The sequence below is a fragment of the Pangasianodon hypophthalmus genome, chromosome 1 (genome assembly GCF_027358585.1).
Source record: "Pangasianodon hypophthalmus isolate fPanHyp1 chromosome 1, fPanHyp1.pri, whole genome shotgun sequence".
Lineage (NCBI taxonomy): Eukaryota > Metazoa > Chordata > Actinopteri > Siluriformes > Pangasiidae > Pangasianodon > Pangasianodon hypophthalmus.
In genome coordinates, this window is record NC_069710.1 from 677,007 (window position 1) to 703,335 (window position 26,329).

Here is a 26,329-nt window from a genome sequence, read left to right on the forward strand (position 1 = left end):
GCTGCTCTCTAAGGTTTTAGCTAATCGGTTGGCAGAGGTTATGGACAAGGTCATACATCCTGACCAGACATACTGTGTCCCTGGTAGGTCAATCTTTGATAATGTTTCCCTGATTAGAGATCTTCTCGATGTCTCTAAGGTGCTAAATCTAGATTGTGGTTTAATATCATTGGATCAAGAGAAAGCCTTTGATCGTGTTGAACATGTTTATTTATGGAGAGTTTTGAAAGCCTTTGGTTTTTGTAAAAAATTTATAGATCAGGTGAAAGTTCTCTATAGTGATGTTCAGAGCATTCTCAAGGTCAATGGTGGTTTGTGTGCTCCTTTTGGAGCCTGTAGAGGTATCAGACAGGGGTGTTCACTTTCTGGTATGCTTTATTCTTTGGCCATAGAGCCTTTGTTACAACAAATAAGAATGAAACTTCATGGTATATCTTTGCCAAACTGTGATGGCAATTTCTTATTATCAGCGTATGCTGATGATATAGTAGTTATGATCAGTAAGCAAAATGATGTACAGGTTTTATCTGAATTGCTTGGAAAATTTAAAGTTTTATCTTCTGCTAATATAAATTGGAATAAAAGTGAAGCACTACTGATAGGAAGCTGGAAAAGTGGAAAACCGAAACTTCCTGCTGGTTTACATTGGGGGAAAAGAAGGTTTTAAATATTTGGGGGTCTTTTTAGGCAATGACACAACAGTGCAGAAAAACTGGGAAGGTTTAATAGAAAAAGTCAAAGGACGCCTAGAAAAATGGAAGTCTTTGTCCCCAAAATTGTCATACAGAGGACGCATTTTAGTTATTAATAATTTGGTGGCATCTTCCTTATGGCATAAGTTTGCCTGTGTAGATCCTCCTTTGCAGCTGCTATCAAAAATCCAGGCTACCCTGGTGGACTTCTTTTGGGATAAATTACATTGGGTCTCACAAAATGTTCTGTTCTTGCCCAAGGAGGAAGGTGGTCAAGGACTAATTCATCTCCAGAGCAGAATTGCAACCTTTCGTCTGCAGTTTGTGCAAAGACTGTTGGATGGACCATCACGTTTTAGCTGGCGTGCTGTTTCATGCCTGATTTTACGTAGTTTTGCAGGTTTGGGGCTGGACAAAGCACTTTTTTTGATGGATCCCCTAAAACTGGACACCTCCACGTTGCCAATTTTTTACAAGAACATTTTTAAAGTTTGGAGTCTCTTTGCTGTTCAACGACCAGAAAAATCACATTCTCTTCATTGGTTACTGGAGGAGCCTTTAATCTGTGGCTCCCGGTTGGACCTAACAGACAGTTCCTTTTTCCCTGGACTTAGTAGGTTGCTGATTGAACACAACATTATTACTCTGAGTCAGCTACTGAACACTGTAGGGCCGGATTTCAAGAACAAAGCAGCATTAGCTCAACATTTGGGAATCAGGTCTATTCGTCTGGTTACCCAGTTGCTCATGAAATGGAAAGCGGCGTTTAAGACAACTGAAATGGACTTGCTAGCAGAGTATTGTGCTGGTTCCCGAGTTCCTGATCCTAAAGACTCTTTTCCTTGTCTACTACTGTCTGTAAATGTTGAAGGGATTACATCTCCTTTCATTGAAAATGTTACATCTCTGTGTAAAGACTTCTTTTTAAGTACTGGTAAATCTTTGTACAGGTCTTGTGTTTTGGTTTTTAGCAAAAAGGTTTTAAATGGGAAAGTTGATACTCCCTGGCGTGATGTTTTTAAACTGGATCAAAACACAAGACCTGAGTGGAGATCCTTGTATAAACCACCGTTGACCAAGAGAACAGGTGATTTGCAATGGAGAATTATTCATGGTGCTGTCGCGGTCAATGCTTTTATCTCAGTTCTAAACCCTGAGGTTACTTCTACATGTCCTTTCTGTTCTGACAGAGAAACCATCTTTCATGCTTTTATGAATTGTTGTAGATTGCAACCTCTATTTCTAGCTGTAGGTAATGTTTTCAGGAGTTGTAATGAGACCTTTTCTCTAGAGACTTTTATTTTGGGGTACAAATATGTGAGGAAGAAAAGATTTGTCTGTCAACTACTGAATTTTGTCTTAGGCCAAGCAAAACTGGCCATTTATACAAGTAGGAAAAAGAAAATAGAACAAAACTTAAATCAGAACATAGTAGCCTTGTTTTTTAACTTGGTGAAGTCAAGAGTTTTGATTGATTTTCTTTATTATAAGTCTATTGATGATTTTGTCACTTTTAAATGTATTTGGTGTTGTAATGAGGCTCTGTGCTCTGTTTTTGAGGGTGAACTGATTTTTATGCATACTTTGTGATTTTTTTTTTTTTTTTTTTTTTTTTTTTTTTTTTTTTTTTTTTTTTTTTTTTTTTTTCCTCCCCCTCCCCCCCACCTAAACTTACTGTGTTGTAGGAGTGTATTGTGAATAGGAGAGGTTTTTTTTTGTAATAAAAGTCTTGTTAAAATTCTCTCTCTCTCTGTTTCTCTCTGTCTCTCTCTCTCTCTGTCTCTCTCTCTGACTCTTTCTCTGTCTCTCTCTCTCTCTCTCTCTCTTGTTTGTTATTAAGTTTATAATCTGTTGTCATGTGATCTCAGGATTCACTGTTTACGTTGCTGCTTTAATGAAATCCATGTGACTGCAAACAACACAGTCGATATACTGGCCAATCAGAACCTCGCAGTCGATATACCGGCCAATCAGAACCTTGCAGTCGATATACCGGCCAATCAGAACCTTGCAGTTGTGATAACGACCAATCAGAACCTCAGTCATGGTGCTGACCAATCACAACCTCAGACATTTAAACCAATACATCCATCACACCAGCCAATCGATACGCGTCACTCTGACCAATCAGAACCTGACAGTGATGATAGATTCAGTACTGTTTAGTGTCTCTTTAGCTTTTTCCCCATAACATTTGACATTGAATGTGGCATGTGTTTAATACAGGTCTGTGTGAGTGTGTGTGTGTGTGTGTGTGTGTGTCCTCGAGCGTTGTATTTGTAATACTGACACCCTCATGTTGGAGCATGCTGTGTGTGTGTGTGTGTGTGTGTGTGTGTGCGTGTGACTGAACTGCATTTAGGAAGGTTTTCGGTAATAAAATGTCCGTCAGATTCTAATGTTCCGTGTTTTATGACCCGAGTCGTAAATTTAGCCGACTGTTTAAACGCTGCCGCTTCCTGATCACTGAGGAGGCGGTGATTTATTGAGCAAATGACGCTAATGTGTCATCCAGAAGCCAACGTTTCTACACCTTTCCACCTGATCGACAGGAAGTGAGGGGGGTTTTCTCTCCTCCGTTTATCGGCAGAAATTTAACACGTCTAATCGTTTCCTACTGCATATCCGAAAGTGTTTTATTCCTCTTATACCACAGCAATTTGCTAAAGATTACAATTTTTTATTTATTAAACAATGTGATACATAGAAACAGTGGTTCCCTCACCACCCTCTGTTTTTTCCTCTTTCTTGTCGTTTTTTTGTTTTGTTACGGAGAAACCGCAAACTATAAATAATCTCCTGTCCTGAAGATGTTGGAAAACTTTACAGCTTTACCTCTGACACTGGAGACTCCTTCCATAAATGTTACATAAACGTCTTCTCACAGAAATCTTCACTGCATCAACGATTTGTTAAATTTGTTTATGAGGAGCGTTCTCTGTACACGTCCCTGTGAGCGAACAGTTACTATAGAAACAATAACTAATTATTCTAAATGACAAAAAGTTTTTTAAAAGACTTTCACAGCTTTCTATCTTTTACTGCAGTGACTTCAGTAAATGACTGAATTTCCAGAAATTTCCAGAATATAGAGGAAGCTGTAATTTCTTTCTTTCTTTCTTTCTTTTTTCTTTTTTTTTTCATCATTTTGACATTTTGTCTTCAACTCGTATCTTTTTCTGAAAGACAGAACGCACAGACAGCCTGCAGCATGTGACCCGAGGTCGCTTGATTTTTACTCTCGGATCATATTTTCCTCTCTGGAATGGAGCAGCGTTCCCGATGGGACGCCTGAAAGGGCCCGAGCGAGCGAGCGAGCGTCTGTCCAAACGCTTTGACTCGTCCAGAAGCTACTGTCTTGGCCAAACACTCGGCTCTTTGTGAATCCTCGAGTTCACGGGTCACAAACCAGCGAGGATGATGAGGTCATCGTTTTTGGATCGGACTGAAGACCTGCGCTAAGCCCGTGGAGCTCGGCTTCTGGTAGAGAGCTAACAGTGCAGGCTGTCGTCGTCTGTGTCGTAGCCTAGTTTTCACGTAAATAGCCGCTACGTCGGAGGTTACGAACTACTAAAAGAAAAACGAGTGACAATTTCAACGTAACCTTTACGTTATAACTTCAGACGTAGACCTGCGCCTAGGTGGTTTCACAGTAAATAAAAATATCTAAATGTAATATTACACTTTCCAGCGTTTTACATGCGGATTAAGTTTACAGACGTGAGTTATTTTTCGTAAATATTTCGTATGTGTGTTTGTATGAAATACAAAGACAAGAGATGAATCAATCGAGTCATGGTTTTGCCGTAAAGCAAACTCATTTCGATTTTATTCATTTCCTGATTTTCGATCATGTTTCTGAATACGTTTCAATCCGCGATCACTTTTACACACTGCAAGTTACGATGTATTTAAGTGTCTGCGGCTCAGCTGAAATTCTACACAGCGTGTAGGTAGTTTAACGATCGAGCTTCTGGAGTAACCTGGACTAGGGCGCAGGGGAAACGGGACGGAACCACGCTGACCCACGAGAACGGCTTTACTGAAAAGCATCGAGTCGGAATTTTCTATACGCTTTGATGGAGAAAGTCTGGACCGTGAGGTTTTGGCCGTGGACTCGGGCGCATGGAGGAATGAGACGGAACCACAGTGTCCTGAAGAGCAGGCAGACTTTCACAGAGCGAGTGGAAAGAATCTCCGAGACACCGCAGTCATGTACCATAAGTGAACTTTCCATCAACAAAACCTGGATGGAAACGTGGAATCATCTCGAATATCAGAACAAATCCCATTTTGATGCTCGATTGAGACAGAGTCGTGATAAAGAACGACTGAAAAATAAACAACAAGCTAGTGGGTGTGGCCTTTTCTGATGATGTCATTTTGTTGCTTATCTTGACAGCAGTTGATGGAAAATTCGCTCGATGTTTGGAAAACTTTTAGATGAAAACCTTTTTCTGAACTCGAGCTTACTCTGGAAAGTGTGCAGTTTGATGTCGAACTTATTTCCTCGTGGATCACTTTTCATTTTTTTTTTTTTTATGTCCTGAATGTTCTTTTATATTCGCAGAGGGAACTAATCCGATATTAAATCTCTTGCCCGGCGGTGCTTGGTGTGTTCCAGCGCCCACTCGCTGTCCTCTGAATGACCTCTTAGCGTTGTTCTGTGAGTTCTGAGTTCTGACAGGCTTCAGGGCTACATTTTAAAGAACCACAAGCAGCTCGAGTGCAGATTCTGGGGCATGAAGAAACGAGACAGAACCCGAGTGTCCTAAAGAGCGAGAGCTGAGAGGAGTTACTTCGGCCCGTTACATGCGTTCTGCACTAAAGAGGAATCATTCTCATTCGAGACGTGTACCTTAATTATTAATTTCTCTCATGTTAGTCCAAGTTTCCTCACTTGTGTAAATTGATCTGAAAGTTCCAGCCGAGAATGACTCCTCGATGAGCTCGGACATGTTCAGGGATGGTCGCATTTCTGGGGAAACTTGTTCGTTATTTCTGCGAATGTGATTCATTTGTTTTTCTCACAGGTCTAGTAAGGAAAAATACAACATGGAAAACAAACCTCAATGTTTTGGTTTAGTCACAAACAGGAAGTTCATCATGAGGCCTGGAATTTATTGGCACTTATTTTCTAATTGTTATTAATTACTATTCTAATTACTATTTTCGTATGTATACAGTGCTGTGCAAAAGTCTTGGCACCCTATTTTTTTAACTACAAACTTTGTTATAGATGTTTATTTTCTGACTTCTACATTATTGATTCAGTACAAAAACATTTTAGATTCCAAACATTAGTTTTCCAGCACAAAATGAAACGTTACAGAAAAATGTTTGTATGTCAGTAAAGAAAGCAGCAGATTCCATAAGAGACACTTTTCAGATAAAAACATAATGAAGGCTGCTGGGTTTCGCTGCAGAAATAAGAAGCGAGTCGACAGTCAAAGTCTCCAGAAGAACTGTGGCTGCTTCTGCAAGATGCTCAGTAACACTTCCAGCTCATTTCCTTATAAAACTGCACACACTGCACCTCAGATACTGCTTTATTTATTTAAAGTGAAGGATCGTCACATTAAATACTGACTTTATTTCATTTATTACTGTTTACTGCTCTTTATAGGAGTTTTTTTAATGTAGAAACATTTAATTTCATTATTTCTGAAGGCGTCTTTGCTCTACAGCATTTCTTTGCATGTGCCTAAGACTTTTGCACAGAACTGTAAATATATTAGTATAAGCACAAAGAACACATTTTATGTCTTTTCTTTTTATAATCGTTAATAATGACCAGAACAAGGCGCCTGGGTGTGTTACAGGGGTATAAACAATTGTGTAGCCACTGGTGCTCATGGGATATATGAGAGATAAATATCAGATGAAACAACAAAATATTCCAAGGCACTCATGTGGTTAAGTGTAAAAGGCCCATATTAAATTATTATTATTATTTATATATTTATTATTAATTTATTATTAAATTTAAAAAAGGCCTTTTCTGCTTAACCACATGAGTGCCTTGGAATATTTTGTTGTTTCTTAATAATGACTTTTTAAAAAATTAGCAAGAAAACTGAACTGATGTCTGGAAAGATCTCTTAACAAATGGACTGAATAATTACTAAGTGGCTGTTTTTATTTTTCTATACGCCGTATTATAGACCATTAGAGCGATATGAGCAACATGCTAACTGGAAATGTCCACGGAAATGTAGCTAGTTTAAGAAAATATGCCTTTATGTAAAAATATCACATTTCCGTACATGTGTTGTTGTTAAATCTGAAGCTCCATTTGGTCTTGTTTGGACTTGTTGAAGCGTCTCATTGCATCGTCGTGAAGCTGTTCGACCGCAGACATGTTTCCTCTCTCAGGATGAGTTCTTCCTGCACAAATATTTTGATGTACAGCTGCAATTTGGGAAGAAGAAGCAGCTCGAACCCGCATGTGAACCACCGTTATCTTCCAAAACACCTCCCACGCCTGATCCGTGTCGAGTCATGCTTGTGTGTACGTGAGCGGAACGAAATATATATATATATACACGTATTTATACCATGACACTGTTGTGTACTGGATTCTAATTGGTCAGAAGGTGTTGATTAATTTTCTGACATCACAGGATTAAACGTTTCTATAGTAACGAATTGGACAGTGCAATGTGATAAATCAGAAGAATGTGATTTCTTACATAATAATGAGCTGCTTAGTGGAAGAGAATGTGGTTTAGAGATTCACATTGTTATGTAAGAAGATTAAGAGTTTGTGTTGGATTTGGTCCCTCATTGTCTCTTATTATTATTATTATTATTATTATTATTATGATTGTTATTATAGTCAGGGCTTTTTCGTCTTTGTAAAGCTAATCCTCAGTAATCTCAGACCAGCAGCTTTCACTTTGCTTTATCTTTACACGTCTCATAAAAGCCTCGCAGCTCACACAGTCGTAAAAGACGTGACACAGCTCACACCTATTGACTTGTGCAGTTTTTTGGCCAGTAGCTGCATGGGCGTGAAGACAACCTGCCCGTTTTTATGTCAGGAAGTGAGTAGTTCACATTTTCTGCATGTTTGTGTAAATATGAGTCAGACGGATTGCCTCGTTGCCTCATAGCCTCGAGGTCTCGCTGCGCTGGACTTTGACTCTGGCACTGACTACGTGATCTTCCACACGCCGCTGTTTTTCCAGGTGATTTGAAAGTAAACACTGTTAAACAAATAACAGGTCACCTGTTAGGATCGTTAGCGCAGTAACATTAAACCTCAGTGTTGGGTTTATTCAAGGAAGTGTTGAGTTTTTACTCGTGAAATAATTTCTCATGTTTCTTTTTTACAAGCCCACTCTGGAGACTCTGGAGTTATAACACGATCTTAAAAGCTTTAGCTTGCGATTTACATGTGTTTGTACGAGTCTCATGAAGATAGCTGTTCTGTTTGTGTGTAGATATACGTAGCTAGCGTAAATCTCTGAAAATTGTTAGTATATTTTTTTCTACTGAGTTTGTATTTCACATTAAAAAAATGTGTCAAAAAAGGCCAGTGACTTGTCTAACTACATATAATCATATAAACAGAATCATTAAATTCTCTGTACACACTCATCACTCAATGGAGACATTATAATTTAATCTTAAAAGTGTTAACATGAACTCGCACCTGTGTGGATGAGTTTCATGAACTTAACGATCCCATTTCTGCGATTATACGTAGCTAGTCGTACTGGTTTATACCTTACAAATGCTTACGCAAAAGTTAGCCAATGCATTTTCTTTACATCACGCATAGTGATTTGAAAATAAATACAGAGTCTGTTTGTTTGTTTGTTTGTTTGTTTAGAAGACTACCTGAACGTGACCTCTAATCTGTTAACCATTAATGTTAACGTATTCTGTTAAAATACAGAAATGAGAGTGACGTGTTGTGAAAAACATTTTAAAAAGAATTGCCATCAAAGAATTAAAATGGAATTGAATTGAAACCACGGAATAAGAGTTATAGAGAAACGTTGCGTTATTACTGCTGCGTAAATAATTTTTCCCTCATGGTACGATATATTTTTAATCTCAGAAGACGTGAAGATCAGGATGATTTCTCCTGGTTTTACGTCCGTGTTAATGTAAGCGTGAGCTCAGTGAGCGTCGTGACCTGCTCCTCTGTCCTGCGTGCAACCGCCTGTTGATTTTAAAAGTAAACAGGAGTGTGTGTAAAACGATAATCCGCTTGTTTAAGGTCAGAGTCCGGGTTACAGCTTGTCATTTCATGGCAGTCGGAGGATTTTCAGTGCTGACGGAGCTTTACTTTATTACAGCTCACTCAGAGCGAAACTCTCTTTCCCTGATTACCGGTTTATGATTCTGAGGCTCAGTGAAACAAAGCGTTGTGTATTCCAGTGTGCTGTAGACGTGATGTGACGGTACAGGATCAGTATCGTGATAAATTATGGCACAATATACTTTTCTGAGATGTTAAATAAACTGAATTACAAACATCTTTACAAATTTGACAGCAGGAGATTCACCACAGCGATCCGTCCCTAGTGTTATATTTACAGACATGAGCTCAACGTACACACGGATGATAAGAGTACATCTAATTACACAGAAAAACGCTTTTTAAAAGTGTGTGAAACTGAGATGCTAAGTGTGTGATTAACTTCGTAATGTTAAGTTTTAGGGCTGCACGATATTGAAGAAAAACACAATATGTGATAACTTGCTAAATAACGCAATATGCGGTACGATAAAACTATAAGTGTGTAAAATCAATTTAAATTATATTTATATATATATTTATATATCTAAAAACTGAAAATGACATTTCAGATTTTTGTAACTTTTTGAAGTATTAAAATCATTCGTAATTGTAAGCCCTTGCGATACGCATATTTGCGATATTTTGATAATTTCGATATGTTGTACAGCCCTGTTAAATTTGTAACATTTGATGCTAAAACTTGTCAAATTTTCGAATTTGTTCAAGTTTTATTTTCTCCTTTTCAGTGTTGAAAATCATTTTATTCATTTTTGTAGAATATAAGTCATCTAAGCACTCCTTTTTTTTACATTTTGCTGGCAGTTTGTGAGCAGTCCACTGTATTGTGATGCAGATAGATAGATAGATAGATAGATAGATAGAAACAACTTTATTGTCATTGCACAGTGCAGGTTCTCATCTGCATCATGAAATGCAGTTTAGCATCTACCAGAAATGCAAATAGTAGCATTGTGCAAATTAACAAAGTTCAGGTTGAATTAAAAAAAATAAAAATAAATTAATAAATAAGTCTATGGGCAGTGAATATGTGCAGTAGCTCTTGAGTAGATAACAGTATCTACTCTAACAGGTATAAGAAAATACAATATACAGTACTGTGCAAAAGTCTTGGCACCCTGGGTTTTTTTGTGTTTTTTTAACTACAAACTTTGTTACAGATGTTTATTTTCTGACTTCTACATTATTGATTCAGTACAAAATCATTTTCCATTCCAAACATTAGTTTTCCAGCACAAAATGAAACGTTACAGAAAAATGTTTGTATGTCAGTAAAGAAAGCAGCAGATTCCATAAGAGACACTTTTCAGATAAAAACATAATGAAGGCTGCTGGGTTTCGCTGCAGAAATAAGAAGCGAGTCGACAGTCAAAGTCTCCAGAAGAACTGTGGCTGCTTCTGCAAGATGCTCAGTAACACTTCCAGCTCATTTCCTTATAAAACTGCACACACTGCACCTCAGATACTGCTTTATTTATTTAAAGTGAAGGATCGTCACATTAAATACTGACTTTGTTTCATTTATTACTGTTTACTGCTCTTTATAGTGTTTTTTTTAATGTAGAAACATTTAATTTCATTATTTCTGAAGGCGTCTTTACTCTACAGCATTTCTTTGCACATGTCTAAGACTTTTACACAGAACTGTATATCGTGTATCATAGAAAGAATTGCGATATGATATTTTTGTCATATCGCTCAGCCGCAGTCTCAACTTCAGACTGAAGCTGCTTGAAGCGTTTCAGGTCATATTTGCTGACGTCTGACTTCTGAGTCCTGAGACCTGATCTGTCGCATTTTTATCCACGCTGTACTCACAGAAGGCTTGGAGTACAGTTTGTTCTCTCAGACGGTGCCTTGTGTACAGCATCAACACGTCGCCTGTCGCCTTGGGAAGGCCGAGAACAGGACCAGATTTTTCTCTCCTCACTCCCAGAGGGAGGCTCATGTGTCCGTTCCCTACCTGCGCTCCACCATCTGCCGTGGGAACGCGCCATACTGAGGGCTTTCGGAAGCCGTCGCACTTATTCATCTGATCTGAAGTCAGCTTTCCGCTTCTCTGAGAGTGGGATAGAAGGGATTTGGCTTTGGATGGCTGTTCCGTGATCAGATCGATCCTGGTTTTAACCATGAGACCTTTCTGACCTTTACTTTGTGCGTCACAGCGCACTTCAACTACAGCTGTGTAAATCTTTGGGACTTTCAGGACGACTGATTTACGACTTGACTAGTGACTAGTGACTAGTGTGCCTGTTATTAAGAAAAGCAGACACTTCCTGTCGCTGACACAAGTCACTATCAGTTTGTCAAAGCCTCTAATTAACAAAATAAATGACTTTACAATAATGCACTTGGCTTCTGCTTGTAGACGTGCACTAGAACCCCAGAGAGGCCCTTATTTTATTTTATTTTATTTTATTTAAACTGTTGTTATTTTGTGTAGTGCTTTGTCAGGATCGCTGAGAATCGTGCTGAGCCGAGTTGTTGGGTATAACATAAAATATTAGCAAAAGTTTCACTCTTTAAAAAAAAAAAAAGGTTCCTTTTAACATAATTAGAAAAAAATACAAGTTAAGTTTGTGAAAGTCTAAAGTGAAAACTGAGGCACTTCAAGGTCTTAAAGTAAGAAAATTCTCATGTTTTACCCAAAGACATTTTTGATACTATAATTTTGATACTTTTGACACTAATATGCTAATCACCATGAGAACTGAATTTGCTGAAAATGAAAACTAAAAGTAAGATGATGTCTTTAATAACATCACTGTTTTAAACATCAGTACGTTATAATAATACATTCAGTTAACTATCAGTTATTACTTTTTTTTCTATAATAATTTCTTGGCTCTGGTTGTCATATTTAAATTAGCATTAAAGCAAGTCTGTTATCAAAAGGAATAAAACATTGTATTGTATTTTTTTAAAAATTAGGATTGAATGCGATGCCACACGCTAACCAAAATGGCCGCCGTTTATGTTGCACGTGTAGCTAACTAACATTTTGAAGCAGCTCAGTGCAGGATGTAAACTTTTTCTGGGTGGGAGAGGCATACTCTCTCTCTCTCTCTCTCTCTCTCTCTCTTTCACACTTTCTCTATCTCGATCTCTGTCAATCATCTGTGATTTCATGTATGAGGAAGAGGGCAGATAGTCGCAGATAGGAGAGAGCTGGCTGGTGGATGGGAATGGGTCAGGAACAAATTAGGGAGAAAATGGCGGCCAAAATCTCGGCTGCACTTGCTGTTAGTTTCTCGTACATTTCACACACACACACACACACTGTCAAATTTTTATTGTAGTTGGGTGAGTAAAGCAGAAATCATTAGTCAACTTCCTGAAAGTTGAAAGACAGCGTAAAGCGTGGCAGCAGATCCCAATCTGTGCTGAAACGATTCTCCTTTCATAATCAACGCCGACGCACGATCGAGTGCGAGTGACGCACGAGCTGCTCTGAATCACTGATAACCGATCTGAAGAAGCGCGGAGTACGTGTAAAAACATCTCAGTCACCAGACTGGCTGTGAAACACCACTACTCGAGTTACTCCTTTAACTCCAGCATGAACAGCCTGTCCTGTCAATTCCCAGGATATTCCAGGATATTCCATGATATTCCGGGATACTTATAGCTGCTGTAGTCTTTTCCAGGTCAGAAAGTAACCCAGTTCTCTTTATCCGGCCCGGACTGACCTACATTCCAGATTTAATCAGGGCGTTGCGTTTTATCTCCACATCTTCACAGCTGTGAAGTCAAAGAGTGAGTGATTATCTCTCTCACACACTCACACACACACACACACACGCACCCATGTGGAACCATAAACATTGAGAAAATGTCAATTTTATGCAAATTAAATCACATTAAATCAAAGCGCAGGAGGTCCAACATCTCACTGTTTATCCACTCGGACATTTTTAGTATCTTCTGAGTTGTGTTCCGTGTCAGCGGCGCTTTACGTGAAAAAAATGGAGGAATTTTGTATAACTAGGTTTTATTACGGAATTGAAATGTGCCTTGGTGAGAAATAACAGTAAAGTATAGTAGAATGGACAATTTTCATACTATTATTTTTATTTGAAATAATAAAAAAAACCTTGACAGGCCATGCTGAGATGCAGTGGAAGCTAAATGAATAAAATTCTGCAAAATTCTCAAAGTCCAAGATGTTTTGAGTTCAAATCCCAAAACTTCTCGGCTCTAATGCTGGGATTGAATTCTGACTTTGGACGCTCGTTAAATAGATGAACGTAAATGACATGTTTTTGTTCACGTGAATGGAACCTTCATGCAGAAGAACAAATAAAAAAAATGAGACTCAGGCGTTGTCCACAGTTTCATCTGAAATAATCATTCTGCTAAAACAGTGTAGTGTAACTGAGCTCTCCGCTCCGCTCCAGCGTCCCCGCCCGACCCGACCCGACCCGACTCCACCCGTGACTCTGGATCAGCACCTGTCTGGGTGGCAGACGAGCGGCGCTCCAGCTGCCTCTGCTGCACGCTGTGGTCTGAACGAGAGGCTAATTAAAGAGCTGATATGTGGGCCACCCCGGGACGGCACGGCCTTCGCTCTGTCATCACGCCAACGCCAACTTCATCACTCACATGAAGTGTGTGTGCGTGTGTGTGCGTGTGTGTGCGTGTGTGTGCGTGTGTGTGTGTGTGTGTTTCAGGCCACTTGTGACCAGTTAAATTAGCATTTAGGTCAGAGTTACATAGCGGTTAGCTGAAGGCTGACTAGCGGGACATCTGTGACAGGAAATATTTGTGCCACATAAATCAAAACTCCAACCACGGCAGCTTAGTTCTTTAATTTCAGAGATCTGAGCTCACACTCTGCACTGCAAAGACTGACATCTTACCGAGTGAAAATATCTTAAATTATCAAATTTATCTAATAATTCTTATTATAAATTATATATTATAGAAGATTATTAAACCTATTTCGAGGCATTTTTTACTCATTTTAAGTTTTACATTTTCTTATTCTAATAGCAGATAATTTTGCTTCTGTTTAGAAAGAAATGTTTAAAAGCTTATCTCAAGTCTTAAATTAATAAAGAAAAGAATAAAAAAGTGTAGAAATAGGTGTAATAATCTTATATTTGGTTTATGGTAATCCTATAACAGGAGTGATTTAGATAAATCTGACTAAATTCATGATACTTTCACTTGCTAAGATGTCGGTTTCACTGAGTTTAAGAAGGAGCGTGAACATTTAGTTAGGCGGATAGATGGATCAATAGGAGCAAGAAAAGAAGATGGACAGACACATAGACAGACAGCCAGATGGAGAGAGTCACACAGATTAGATGGAGTGACGGACAACAGACTGCCAGCTGGAACGACGCGTGGAGGGACGGATAGAAAATAGCCAGACGGGCATGTAGGTGGACTGCAAGACAGACAGCCAAGAGACAGACAGACAGACAGACAGCCGAGAGACAGACAGACAGACAGACAGCCGAGAGACAGACAGACGAGAGACCAAGAGACAGACAGACAGACGAGAGAGCGAGAGACAGACAGTCGAGAGACAGACAGTCGAGAGACAGACAGTCGAGAGACAGACAGTCGAGAGACAGACGAGAGACCAAGAGACAGACAGACAGACAGACAGCCGAGAGACAGACAGACAGACAGACAGACAGACGAGAGACCAAGAGACAGACAGACAGACAGACAGCCGAGAGAGAGACAGACAGACGAGAGACAGACAGACAGACAGCTGAGAGACAGACAGACGAGAGACCAAGAGACAGACAGACAGACAGACAGCCGAGAGAGAGAGACAGACAGTCGAGAGACAGACAGCCGAGAGACAGACAGACAGATGAGAGACTGAGAGACAGACAGACAGACAGCCAAGAGAGAGAGACAGACAGACGAGAGACTGACAGACAGACAGACAGACGAGAGACAGACAGACAGACAGACAGACAGACAGCCGAGAGACTGAGAGACAGACAAACAGACAGACAGACGAGAGACAGAGAGACAGACAGACGAGAGACAGACAGACGAGAGACAGACAGACCGACAGACAGACAGACCGACAGACAGGCAGCCGAGAGACAGACAGACAGACAGACAGACGAGAGACAGACAGACAGACTGATACTCGGATGGACAGTCAAGCAGACGGATGCACTGACACGTAGACAGACAGACACCGCAGATAGACAGAGTTTTGCAAACCAGTGGCATGAATGGATGAACAGATGTGCAGATGTGCAGTAAATGCTCCTGGATAAAGTGGAATAAAATAAGTGGTGTGTGATGGCGGAGGTCAGTGAGACGAGCAGCTCCACGCCGACATCCTGAACCCTAAAATTACCCCGTCATTCCAGCAGCTGTGTTCCTGAAATCTGCAGCATGTTGCTCTCACTGACCTGAGAGGATAAAGTGACCGCCTTCGGAGTGAGCGAAACCCAAATCGTCCCCTCCGTCCCAGTCTGCTGCGAGTTACAGACCATTCAGTCCTGCAGCCGTTTCAAATCCTCGCTTTGTACACTGGTGACGCCAGGAGGACGTCTTCCTTTTATTCATCTATTCATCAGTTTCTTCTTCTTCTTGAGTTTTTTCCTCACTGTGCTGATCATTAGCGGTGCAGACCAACATGTCGATGTCGTTAAAGCCTCTCGGACTTGTACACCTGGTCACAATGACGATAAGAAGAACCAGGTGACCTTAACCCCCACGTTGGGTCTTAGAAAAACGCCAGTGATGGAGAAGTCTCCAGCGATTTTCTGCACAGCTGTAACCGTGAGGCCGTAATCAGTACGGTCCTGCGTCTGTGCCTCTAATTAGCCACCTAATAGCTGCTCTACTGAAGGACTGAGTCGTTATCTCAGGCGCTTTGGTTTCTGGGAAATTAGGAACATCTGTGCAGTTAAACTCAGGCAGTAGGATCCAAAATCTGAGCCCACTGCCGAGAACTGATTAGATTTCTTCATGAACTAACACAAAATTTCATCAGTTCATATTTATTATCCAACTCGGGCAAATCCATTAAACTTATTTGAGTGAAGAATCTTCTATTTCCAGAACTTCAGACGTCTAAACCCCACAGGGATCAGGCTGTAAGGCTCTTACACATCCCTATCGGGTCATTTTGCCCTCCTCTGTGTAATGAGGCGTGTGGAGGAAGTGCTTTGATAAGGCATACAATGTTTTTTTGTCCTTGAGATAACATAATTTAGGCTGTAAGTGCTACACCATTGCTTTTAATGATTCTGCTTTGGCTATGCGGCAAGTTTCGGATCATTTTATCATTTTCAGGGTCATAATCTCGGAAGAAATCGGCCACAGTGGCATAAACAAGCACGATAAGAGAGGAAACGAATCCTTTGTTGAGAAAATAGTTCAAAAAGAAAGAAAGAAAGAAAACTTTGAGCAGAAACCACATTGTAGAACAGTTAAGAAAAAACATTTGTCACATTAGTACTAGGATTCGCTTGTGTTTATTAATTAGTATTTATACAGTATAGACTTTATGCTATTGTACATAACAATAGCAGGTGAAGTTTGTGGTTTATGAGCTCTATATATATATATATATATATAAACAAAATTACAAACATTTTGATAAAACATTTAATCAATTTTCTAACAAAGCTCACTATAGCTTGTTACAGAAAATAATAAATAATTACTTCTGGATTCTGAAAGTGTAGAAGTTTGTTTTTAAATAAAAAATATTCTCTTAGTAAGTGTATTCCCCTTTAGAATATATTTAACTGGTAGTTAATGGAAACGTCCCAGATTTTGCCAAATATTTATAAAAATTTTACTTAATACTTGTTAAAAAAAATAAATGGAAACAATATCCTGTATTCTCACGTCCAGAGCTTGGACTAAATTCCTGAATTGTAATGTCTTGCTATCCAGCTGACGGACAAACGCGTAGTGATCCAGCTGAGCTTCATTCCAAGCAGAAATCATTCTTCCCTGTTTTTTTTTCAGAAGCTAAAGCTTTAATACCAAAAGTCTCCTCATCAGTGTATCAGGTGTGGTCTTCAGCAGGTGTGTGAACTTAACACAATCATCCCAATCACCTGATTACCTGCACACCTGCCTCTCAAACAGCCCAGCACTGGCCCCTGAGGGATTCGGAAAAATGACAGCATTCCTTAAGATCTCTTGGAGAAAATGGATTAGCGAGATTGTTCATAAATACAAAAATATCTCCATGTGAGCTGTTAGGTTAGTATTATCTCATTATAGCTGCTATAACATAAGTGATAACAGGAAATAATTTGTTTTTACGGACGTTCCACAATATTACATGTTACTATGAACAGATAAGAAGTTTCGTTCTTTAATAAAATAAAAATTGTAATCGTTGACAAACTGTTGTGGTATAAAAGGGGCAAATAATCTTTAGGATGGTAACAGTAACTGTCACAATACGATACTTTTCTGAGATATCGTAGAGATCTTCAGCGTTTTTCTAACAACTACAGACTCTGGTTAGATTAGAATCAACTGACCGAGTGTTAAATTTGTACTAAATGTTTAAAATTGTAAAATGTTAACATGTTTTTTTTATGTTTCTTTATTTTCAGTGTTAATAATTTTTATTAACTTTGACTTTAAATAGAAGTTAGAGATTAATAATCTCAGTTCAGAGTTTTTTTTAAATGCAAGGCCACTGTTTTGCTGGTTGCCTGTATATCATGTATCGATGAAAAGACTTCAAGTATCATGATATTAATATTTTTGCAATAATTATTGTCCATAAACTTTTATTTCCCACCATCACCAGCTTCAGCAGATGTTTAACTTGTATATTTATTGTTAAACAAAAGCGTGGCTACCTTACGGACCAGTTTTTTAAAAATGAATTGGCAGTTTAATTCAGACGTATCATGACAAGTGTCCTCTGCATTTGTTAGTAGGCTTGAGATCTGTTCTCTTACAAGCTGATTTGCTTTGTCAGATTTTCCTCTCATGCTGCATACACATTACCTGCATGTGTCGGTCCTGGTCTGCATTTTTCAGCCATCAGCACATTCCTTACATACCTACTGCCGAGTCAGTGTGCGTCCTTGATGACCGAAGCATGCATGGTGTTCTCCCCCAAGCGTTTCCTCATGGTGGGTTTGGAGCCTGAAAAAACAAGCAGGAATGGCGATGACAGCTATACATTAAAGTTTATTAATAGTTATGGATGGACGTATGGATCTGGGCTGCCATATACCCAATCGATGGTCAAGTCCATTATTCTGATTAATATTTCAGTTTCAAAAACTCCGTCTAGCCTGTGGGTTAATAAAATATGTGAGGGTTGTGATGATTTAAACATGCTTCAAACAAGCCTCAGTTTTAAACACATCTCTGTGTTCTCACAGTTCTACAGTTCTGCTCACTAGATCCTCTTCCAAGGCATTCCTGCCAACTGTGAAGAGACAAGCTGCTGTCGCATCGCTCACCACTCGTACTGAACTGATTCGATGATGTAATTGTCGGCTGAGTTAAAGGAACAATGCTTCCTGATTAAACACTGGTTTCAGGATTTAAACCGATCCATCAGTGTTAAGTTGAAAACGAAATCCCGGTGAAGCAACTCGGCTTCATACGCGCTCCAAATACTTTCCAAAAAATCTGATAGGAGGGGCTTTGGCTTGGCATTTCCTCATAGCTAGTGGATGCCATGCTATATGCATCCCAGAGAAAGTGAACAAAGATCCTATATAGTTATTCTTGGTATGCATTCCCTGTCCTGCATGCTGTGACTGAAATATCAGCTCTATATTCATGATAGAAAGGTCAGAGACGAACTTAACATTGGCCGTTATTCATTTCCAGTGAAAGTGCTTGTTATCTTGAATTAGAGCGTTTGTGTGTCGTCTCAGAGCTGCAGATAACGAGACCAGGCTCTCAGTCAGTGCTTCTGCTTGGAAGGAAATTTTTTTGTGAAAGCCAGTCTTTGTGTTCGAGCTGAAACCTACTAACAGAAGTGCGTCCACTTAACTGTCCGGCTTCCTCTCTCCACTACAGCGTCCCTGTTAAGTGTTCTTTTACGCCCGTGTTGGCACTGAGTTGCCACATACTGGAGCTCTGTTTTGGCAGGGGAAAAAAGTTGCCATGTGTGTTTTCACCTCCTTCTCAGATGGCCCTGCAGCATCAACTTGCACCAGCATTCACCTCCAGCTCTTTGTTTTGCAGAGCAAAGCTTGGGTGAAGCAGGCAGGACGGAACATGAGGGCTTAGAAGTGGCGGCTTCCCTTTTTTTGAAACGTGGGTGGTTTTTGCCGTGATTTGTTGGTATTCCTGTCGAGATCATCGTGTTTACTGGTTTTGCACTTGACTAATTACTAGTTTGGCGTTTTTTTCCATGGTGTAGACCTTAAATTGTCTTTTTGGAGACACACATTGAGGCAAGGAGGTGATGGTATTCACAATAATGCTGGGTATTTTAGTTTCCAGTGGCCCTATGATTTGCAGCAGGACCTATTGTAAGCACTCGCATCAAAGGGGACGAAGGCGTGGATGATCACAGACTGAGAGAGACAGCCAGGCTAAGAGGAGAGGAGAGAGAGACAGAAAAGAGGTGTGGTGCCATGCTAATCACAGAATCCTCCAAGTCAGGCCTATTTATAACAAGCAGACTCGACAAGACTGGGCATTCTGGGAGCGACGCGGCAGCTGGAGTCTAAATTTAACTTAGGGGTCGCCGGATTTGAGCTCAAAAGTAGCTTTTAAATTAAGATAAATTAGGTTTAAGGATGGAGCTGAGCATGCAGGGAAGTACGACAGACCTGAGAGTTGCTTAACACTTTCCCACCTAACATCAAAGCATGTCCATTCGCTTCTCTGGAATCTGACCAATTGCGTGTTTTTGGTACCATGCCACTTTTAGCAGTTGAACTGTAGAATGTGAGGTTTGCTTCCCAAGAGACCCTAAAAGAGCACGAACAGAGAGGGGGAAAGGTTCATTCCGTGTTCAGAATATTGTTTTTTTGTTGTCTCCACAGAAACAAGCAAGCTCAGCTTCCTGCCAGTGTCACGACTCGCTTCAATGCCATCACACATCACAAGACACAATTAAAACCAGCACTTTGGTTGACCTCAGAATCTGGCATTTGTTTGATTTCCATCCAAGAGGAAACAGAAACGTGGTTCACTGACTCGGTGTCGTTGTCTGACATGCTTGATATATGAGACGTTTTGGTGTGTTGTGTCTGCTCAGGAAAGCCTTTTGACATGGTGACAGAATTACACCGTGTAAAACTTTACTGACGGAAAAGAACAAACCAGAGATTATGACTTATTTAATGGGTTGTTTTTGAAAAAGAATGGCAACTAAAGCTTGTTAAGAGGTTGTGATACTTCTAAAGAGTTTCTACCCTGCATTTGGGACACGTTTCTGAGTTGTTGGATCTCCAGAGGTTCTTGGAATGCTAATAACCTCATTTTAGTCTCAGGTGGGTGTGAAAAGTCAACAAGTCGTAAAATGATCTGTTTTATAGTCACTAGTTTTGTCTGGACCTGCTTCCTTAAGGATCTTATTTATGAAAAAGGTGATGGAGACAAGATCTGCCTATTAGCCGCTAGATGAGAAACCAGACTCCAGCTACACATCCCCAACTTTCACTGACTGGCTCTGGTGTGGATTACAGCCGCTGACATTTTAGCGTAATTTCCACATTTAAAAATCAGAAAGCCTCTTTATTAACTCGGGGCTCAACTGTGGCCTCATTGTCGCTTGTCGAAACTGAAAAACTCGCTTGTCGCTTATTTTAAGACCCATGCTGTGTTCTGATGCCTTATTCATACAAGCTTTACACAGACAACATCATAGTCATAACTCTATAACCAGGGTGGAGGCGAAAGTGGCTTTTAATGTCAGAATGGTGCTCTTTCAGCCCGTCAGGGTTCGACAGCGGTGTGTATTTGGACTACAAACAAGAGGTAGACTGTCTCTCTGACGGTTCAGAGCCGGAGCTGTTGGTTTAACGGAAAAAACTCAAAGTGGTGACCGTGAACAATTGGGGTTCAAATAAAAACGCTGAAGTTGTGCTTTTTCCCCTCAAACTGGAGTTTCTTTCAGATGTTAAATCAGCGGTGAATGTAAGGAGGGGTCGAGAATGAATAGGTTACAGAACTACTTCTGTTTATTTTTCCTGTACTGTATGGTTTAAAATCCACAAACAAAGAACCTCTTTCATTAGTGTTGAGAAAGTAATAGGATTTTCGTCAAGATTATATCATTCATAGGAAGAAAATTTCAAACAGCTAAACTGTATTTTATATAATATATTTAAGTATTTCTCAACTGTGTAAAATGTGATAAATGATTATTGCAGCTAGCTGGCTAATTTTTTGGTGGTGCTTATAATGCTGATAATATTTAGCGCTGGCATTGTGATAAGAATGTCACTTTATTTTGTAGAAACAGACATTTGAAATCGTCTAACTGCCAAACCATATCTGTAAATAGCATGCTGACTGACACACACACTAGCATCTCATTATATAAACTATCTCATTGTAGCTGTGGAACTGCAGTTACATAGAATAATCCTGCATACTGCAAAACACAAGTACGGTGGAGGGAAAGGGACAAAAATAGCTAGTGTAGTCACAGAATATTTGATATTCTCGCCAGACATATTAATTATGGAATTGCATTGTTCCATCAAGCCGTACAGATCTTTAAATACAGCAGAAACTGGTGCATTAAGGTGCATTGCTGAACCTTTGTAGCTATCGAAACACTTCCTTCATAGATGCCGGGTAATTAGACATCAAGGCATCAAGGTTTCTGTTCCACACTCGTGATATCGTAACCTGTTCATCTCCACGATGACTAATAACCAACTGTCAGCTCACGACAGAAACACCCTGAAATGCAAATCACACATCACACACACTAGCCTTTTCCCTTTTCGTGCAAAGAGTGTAGTCATTGTAGAAGGAGGAGGAGGAGGAGGAGGAGGTGAGATGGACTGACGTTTGTTCTTGTAAATGAATGCAAATTACTTTTTGGGTTGGTTCCCAGTTCGGCTAAAAATAGCCCCAGACTTGTTTCCCTTCGCCATGTCCAATTCAGGAAATCCAAGTTGGAAAAGACAGACTGCAGCAGCGTATAACGCTTTTCAGTTCACAGTTAATATTTAGCTACAGGGTGGAAAAATAGTCCTGACAAGATTATAAACAGCCAGTTGTTCTTCCCTGCCTGGTGGAAGGAGTTAGTGAAGGGGTTGAGGCCAGGTTTCTAATTTGTGGTTTGTTCAGATTGGAACGAGGCCTGACTGCAGACAGGGTGGGGGTGAACATGTTTCAAAATGAACTTCTCCGTCTTTCTCATATTTCTTTTTGTGTCGTTACAAAAGCAGTTTGTCACATTTGGCCGAGATTAAAAGTCGCTTCCAGCAGTGATGCGTATTCATTCACGCTGAGAGCTTTCAGACGAGGCGAAGGAGCACAAAAGAAGCGTTCGTCAATGTCAGCCGCCTCCGTCTGAGAGCGTCTCGTTTCATTCACCCTGACGCATACCAACGGCTGTCTGAACCTTAACCTCGTCCTGAACACTGGCACGGGATCACGTCTGGCATGGACCATTATGTAGGAATGCTGGATCAATACCAAATACTACCTCACAGTCACTAGCACGCAAAGCTATTATTAATCACACTGAAACATTTCACAGAATTGCATCAAATGTTTTGAGGTACAGAAAATCTACCATGTTTTATCGTATAACTTTTTTGCAGTTATATAAACTGTGAGTAGAAATGTGCTTGTATACTTACTGAAGAAAACTTTAAATCATTGTCGTCAAAATTAATATTTTGTTTTTACAAGCTGTGAGCGAGACATTATATTATTATTATTATTATTATTATTATTATTGTTATTATTATTATTATTATAAAATGCGACATGTTTCTTGTTATCGCAGGCAGTAACTGTGACCTCAGATGGCTCATAAGAAAATTTGAATAAACATCAGAACCAAATGAGGTCATAAAAAACTCATTTATAACAACTGTAGAAGTCTATAACAGTGGTGGAGGGGTGCCATTACTTTGTGCTGCATTTACTAAAGACCACTAGGACGTCTGAGTTGTCAGTTGATATCCGAGACTGTCCTGGGATACAGCTGAGGGCAGAGGAGCTCAAACGTTTCCACGTTGAGGGGGTTAAAAGTCAGTAATAATGAACAGAATCATATGCCGATGATGTACAGCTGCACGTCAGACTCGCGTGAGGATTTTTCAAACAGACAATTGTTTTGTTTTTTGTTTGTTTTTTTTTTTTTCCAGTAAAGCCTTCACGAGTAAAATTTGTCAAGCACGTTTGTTAGCCTGAGGGCTCGATGAGGTCATAGTTGTGTGTTTCTCACTGAGATCCAACACTAGCAGGGAAGTGTGAGGTCAGTCCATCAGCCTCGTCTTACCTCAGTGTGATGCTGTTAAGTCAATGCTGACAGCAGGCTGTGAAGGTTTAGCATTTTTGACAGGAACAGCAACTTTCCCAGGCACCATTTATGCTAACAGTGTAGCTTACCTGGTAGCAGGCTAATACAGTAGTGTTCATACAATTTACACCGCAATTATTTGGGGTATAAATATAACATGATGTACCACGTTCAGTATTTTCATCTTTCTAGATTCACCGATTAGCTTCACCGAAAACTAGGCTGTTGTATCAATATCTGAGCTTAGAAATTCAATTAGAAGGATCTCATGTGGGCCCAGATCACATCCCTGAGGAATACCTCTCTCTTTTTGGTATGTTTATGTTAAAATAATAAAATATATTGCCTAAACTGCAGTCAGTCTTTGCTGAAGTTGTGATTATGGCTAAATAGATGTAGCTATCAGTAGCCTCTGTAATATTAGCCAGCTAGTTTGTTAGCTGTGTTGTGTGTTTTCCATGTTTGTAAAACGGCTTATCTTGTGGAATAAGATGACTTTTGTAAATGACCTCATTTCCTGGATGATTTGAACAATGAGACATGCTGTTAACATACATTTGCAGATGTTTTCCTCAATCAGAGCCATGAAGGTTCTTCGGTTTGTCCTCTGAGGGAGCAAGGTTGATCTACATCATGGCTAAATCGGTTCTTCTTTTTTTGTTTCCTTCTCAGGAGGCACCAGAGACATCGGCTCGGCTCTGACCAGGATGTGCATGAGGCACAGGAGCATCGAGGCCAAGCTGAAGCAGTTCTCCACGTAAATATTTACTCCATTATTTACAGCGTCTGATTCTTGTTTTTAATTAGAGGAGTGTGTTAGAGGAATGCGTAAATAATTCAAGGTGGAACCCAAGGTGGGTTTTTAACCATCTGTTCCATTTTATTCCAATTTTGAAATTGAAAATCTGATCTGAGGTCAAAGGTGTCCATCACTTCCACTAGCAGCGTGGTTGGGAAAGAGAGACGGGGCAGGGGGGCAAAAACTTCTGGAACTGCGGCCGTTCCACGCCTCACTGGCTCTCTGCTCTAATTTCAGTGGAGACGTTTCCTCCTCGGCCACGCTGTAAATCGGCCGCAGATGAGAGGCTAAATTTAACCTCCTCAGCTGCTCGACGTGCCACGAGAAGCGAAGAGGAGCGAGCGATTAACTCGAGCCGGAGCAGACACTCGTCTCCGTGACGAGACCCGGAGCTTCTGTGACGTAGAAAATCCTGAAACGTCTTTAATTGATAGATTTTTAGTAGAATTTCTTCTAACGTTGTTTAGGACGTCGGAAAAGCTAGCTAGCGTGTAGCATGTTATGAAAAAAATAGCAAAAAAAAAGAGCTAGCGATGAGTGGCGTTTCTATAGCAACAGAAGTGACACACCTTTCCTTTCTTTCTTTTCATCACTCTTTCTTTCCTTTTTTTCCATTTCTTCCTTTTGTTATGGATTTCTATTTCCATATTTTTTTCCTTCTCTTTTTTTTAACTTTTATATTTCCTCATTTGCTCTTCTTTATTTTCCTTTCTTTTTATTTTTCTCTTTTTTTCCTCTGGCTCTTTTTCTTTCTCTACTTGTTTCCTCGTTTCTTTGTTGCTTTTCTTTTTTCTTTGCTGCTCCTTTCTTTCTCTTCTTTGTTTCTTTCTTTCTTATTTTTTTTCCTCACTATTTTTCTCACTTGATTTGTTTTCTTTCCTCCCCTTTCTTCACTCTGTTCATTTGTCTGCCTTTGTTCCATATATTTTTTGTTCTTTTGTTTTCTTTCTGTCTCTTTTTCTTTCTTTATCTTTCTTTATTTCCTTTTTTGCTTTATTTCCCCATTTTTCTCTTCTCTCTTTTTTTACTTTTATTTGTCCTCATTTGTTTCCTTCTTTGCTACTTTTTTGTTTTATCTTTTACTTCCTCATTCCTGATGGTAATGACGCCGTAATGAGGCGACGGTCATGATGCCGTAATGAGGCGACGGTAATGACGCTGTAATGACGAGATAACAAGGCGACGGTAATAACGACATTGTAAGGCGATGGTAATGACGACTGTAACAAGGCGACGGTAATGACGACGTAGTAAGGCGACGATAATGACGACTGTAATAAGGCAACTGTAATGACGCTGTAGTAAGACGAAGGTAATGACGCCGTAATAAGGCGACGGTAATGACGACTGTAATAAGGCGAAAATGATGACGCCGTAACGAGGCGACGGTAATGACGACTGTAATAAGGCGAAGGTAATGACACCGTAATAAGGCGAAAATGATGACGCCGTAATAAGGCGACTGTAATGACGCCGTAACGAGGCGCCGGTAATGACGACTGTAATGACGCCGTAACGAGGCGACTGTAATGATGACTGTAATGACGACTGTAATGACGACTGTAATGACACCATAATAAGGTGAAAGTTTCTCAGATTGTGTGTTTGATGTTTTTCAGGACGTTTATCGACTGCCTCATTAATCCTCTTCAGGAGCAGCTGGAGGAGTGGAAGAGAGGCGCAAACACACTGGACAAGGACCACGCCAAAGGTGTGTGTGTGTGTGCGCGTGCATGTGCGTGTGTGTGTGTGTGTGTGTGTGTGTGTGTGTATGTGTGTGTGCATTAGGAATAAAGAGAGTTTTGATTTTATTGGGTTATACCGTCGTCTCTTCATCCACACAGAGTATAAAAAAGCTCGGCAGGAGATTAAGAAGAAATCCTCAGACACCCTGAAACTGCAGAAGAAGGCTAAGAAAGGTAACACGCATCACTTCCTGTTTCTGATCCAGCACACACACACACGCGCACACACACACACACACACACAGAGGCAAATCAGATTGAAATGTGAAGCTCAGAGAGCAGAACATTATGTAAAAATAATTGTTATGTAAATCCATAATAACGAGTGACAGCGAGTCGTTCCTGCGCTGGTGCTGTTACGAGAAATCCTAAAGAAACGCAGAAATTCTGCTGCTG

General features: G+C 40.0%; 1 protein-coding gene across 11 annotated transcripts in view; it reads left to right on the forward strand.

Moving 5' to 3' along the window:
* The window catches only part of LOC113526651 (protein MTSS 1-like), a 55,042-nt gene that overhangs the window by 13,175 nt on the left and 15,538 nt on the right, over nt 1-26,329 (forward strand). For 10 of the 11 annotated variants that reach the window (XM_053240953.1, XM_053240968.1, XM_053240983.1 and 7 more), the window contains exons 4-6: nt 24,062-24,146; nt 25,808-25,899; nt 26,033-26,107. In XM_053240953.1, the coding sequence (XP_053096928.1) occupies nt 24,062-24,146; nt 25,808-25,899; nt 26,033-26,107 (252 nt within the window). Of the gene's footprint in view, nt 1-24,061; nt 24,147-25,807; nt 25,900-26,032; nt 26,108-26,139 lie in introns of those variants that run through there. The other variant, XM_053241144.1, reaches the window with a different exon arrangement.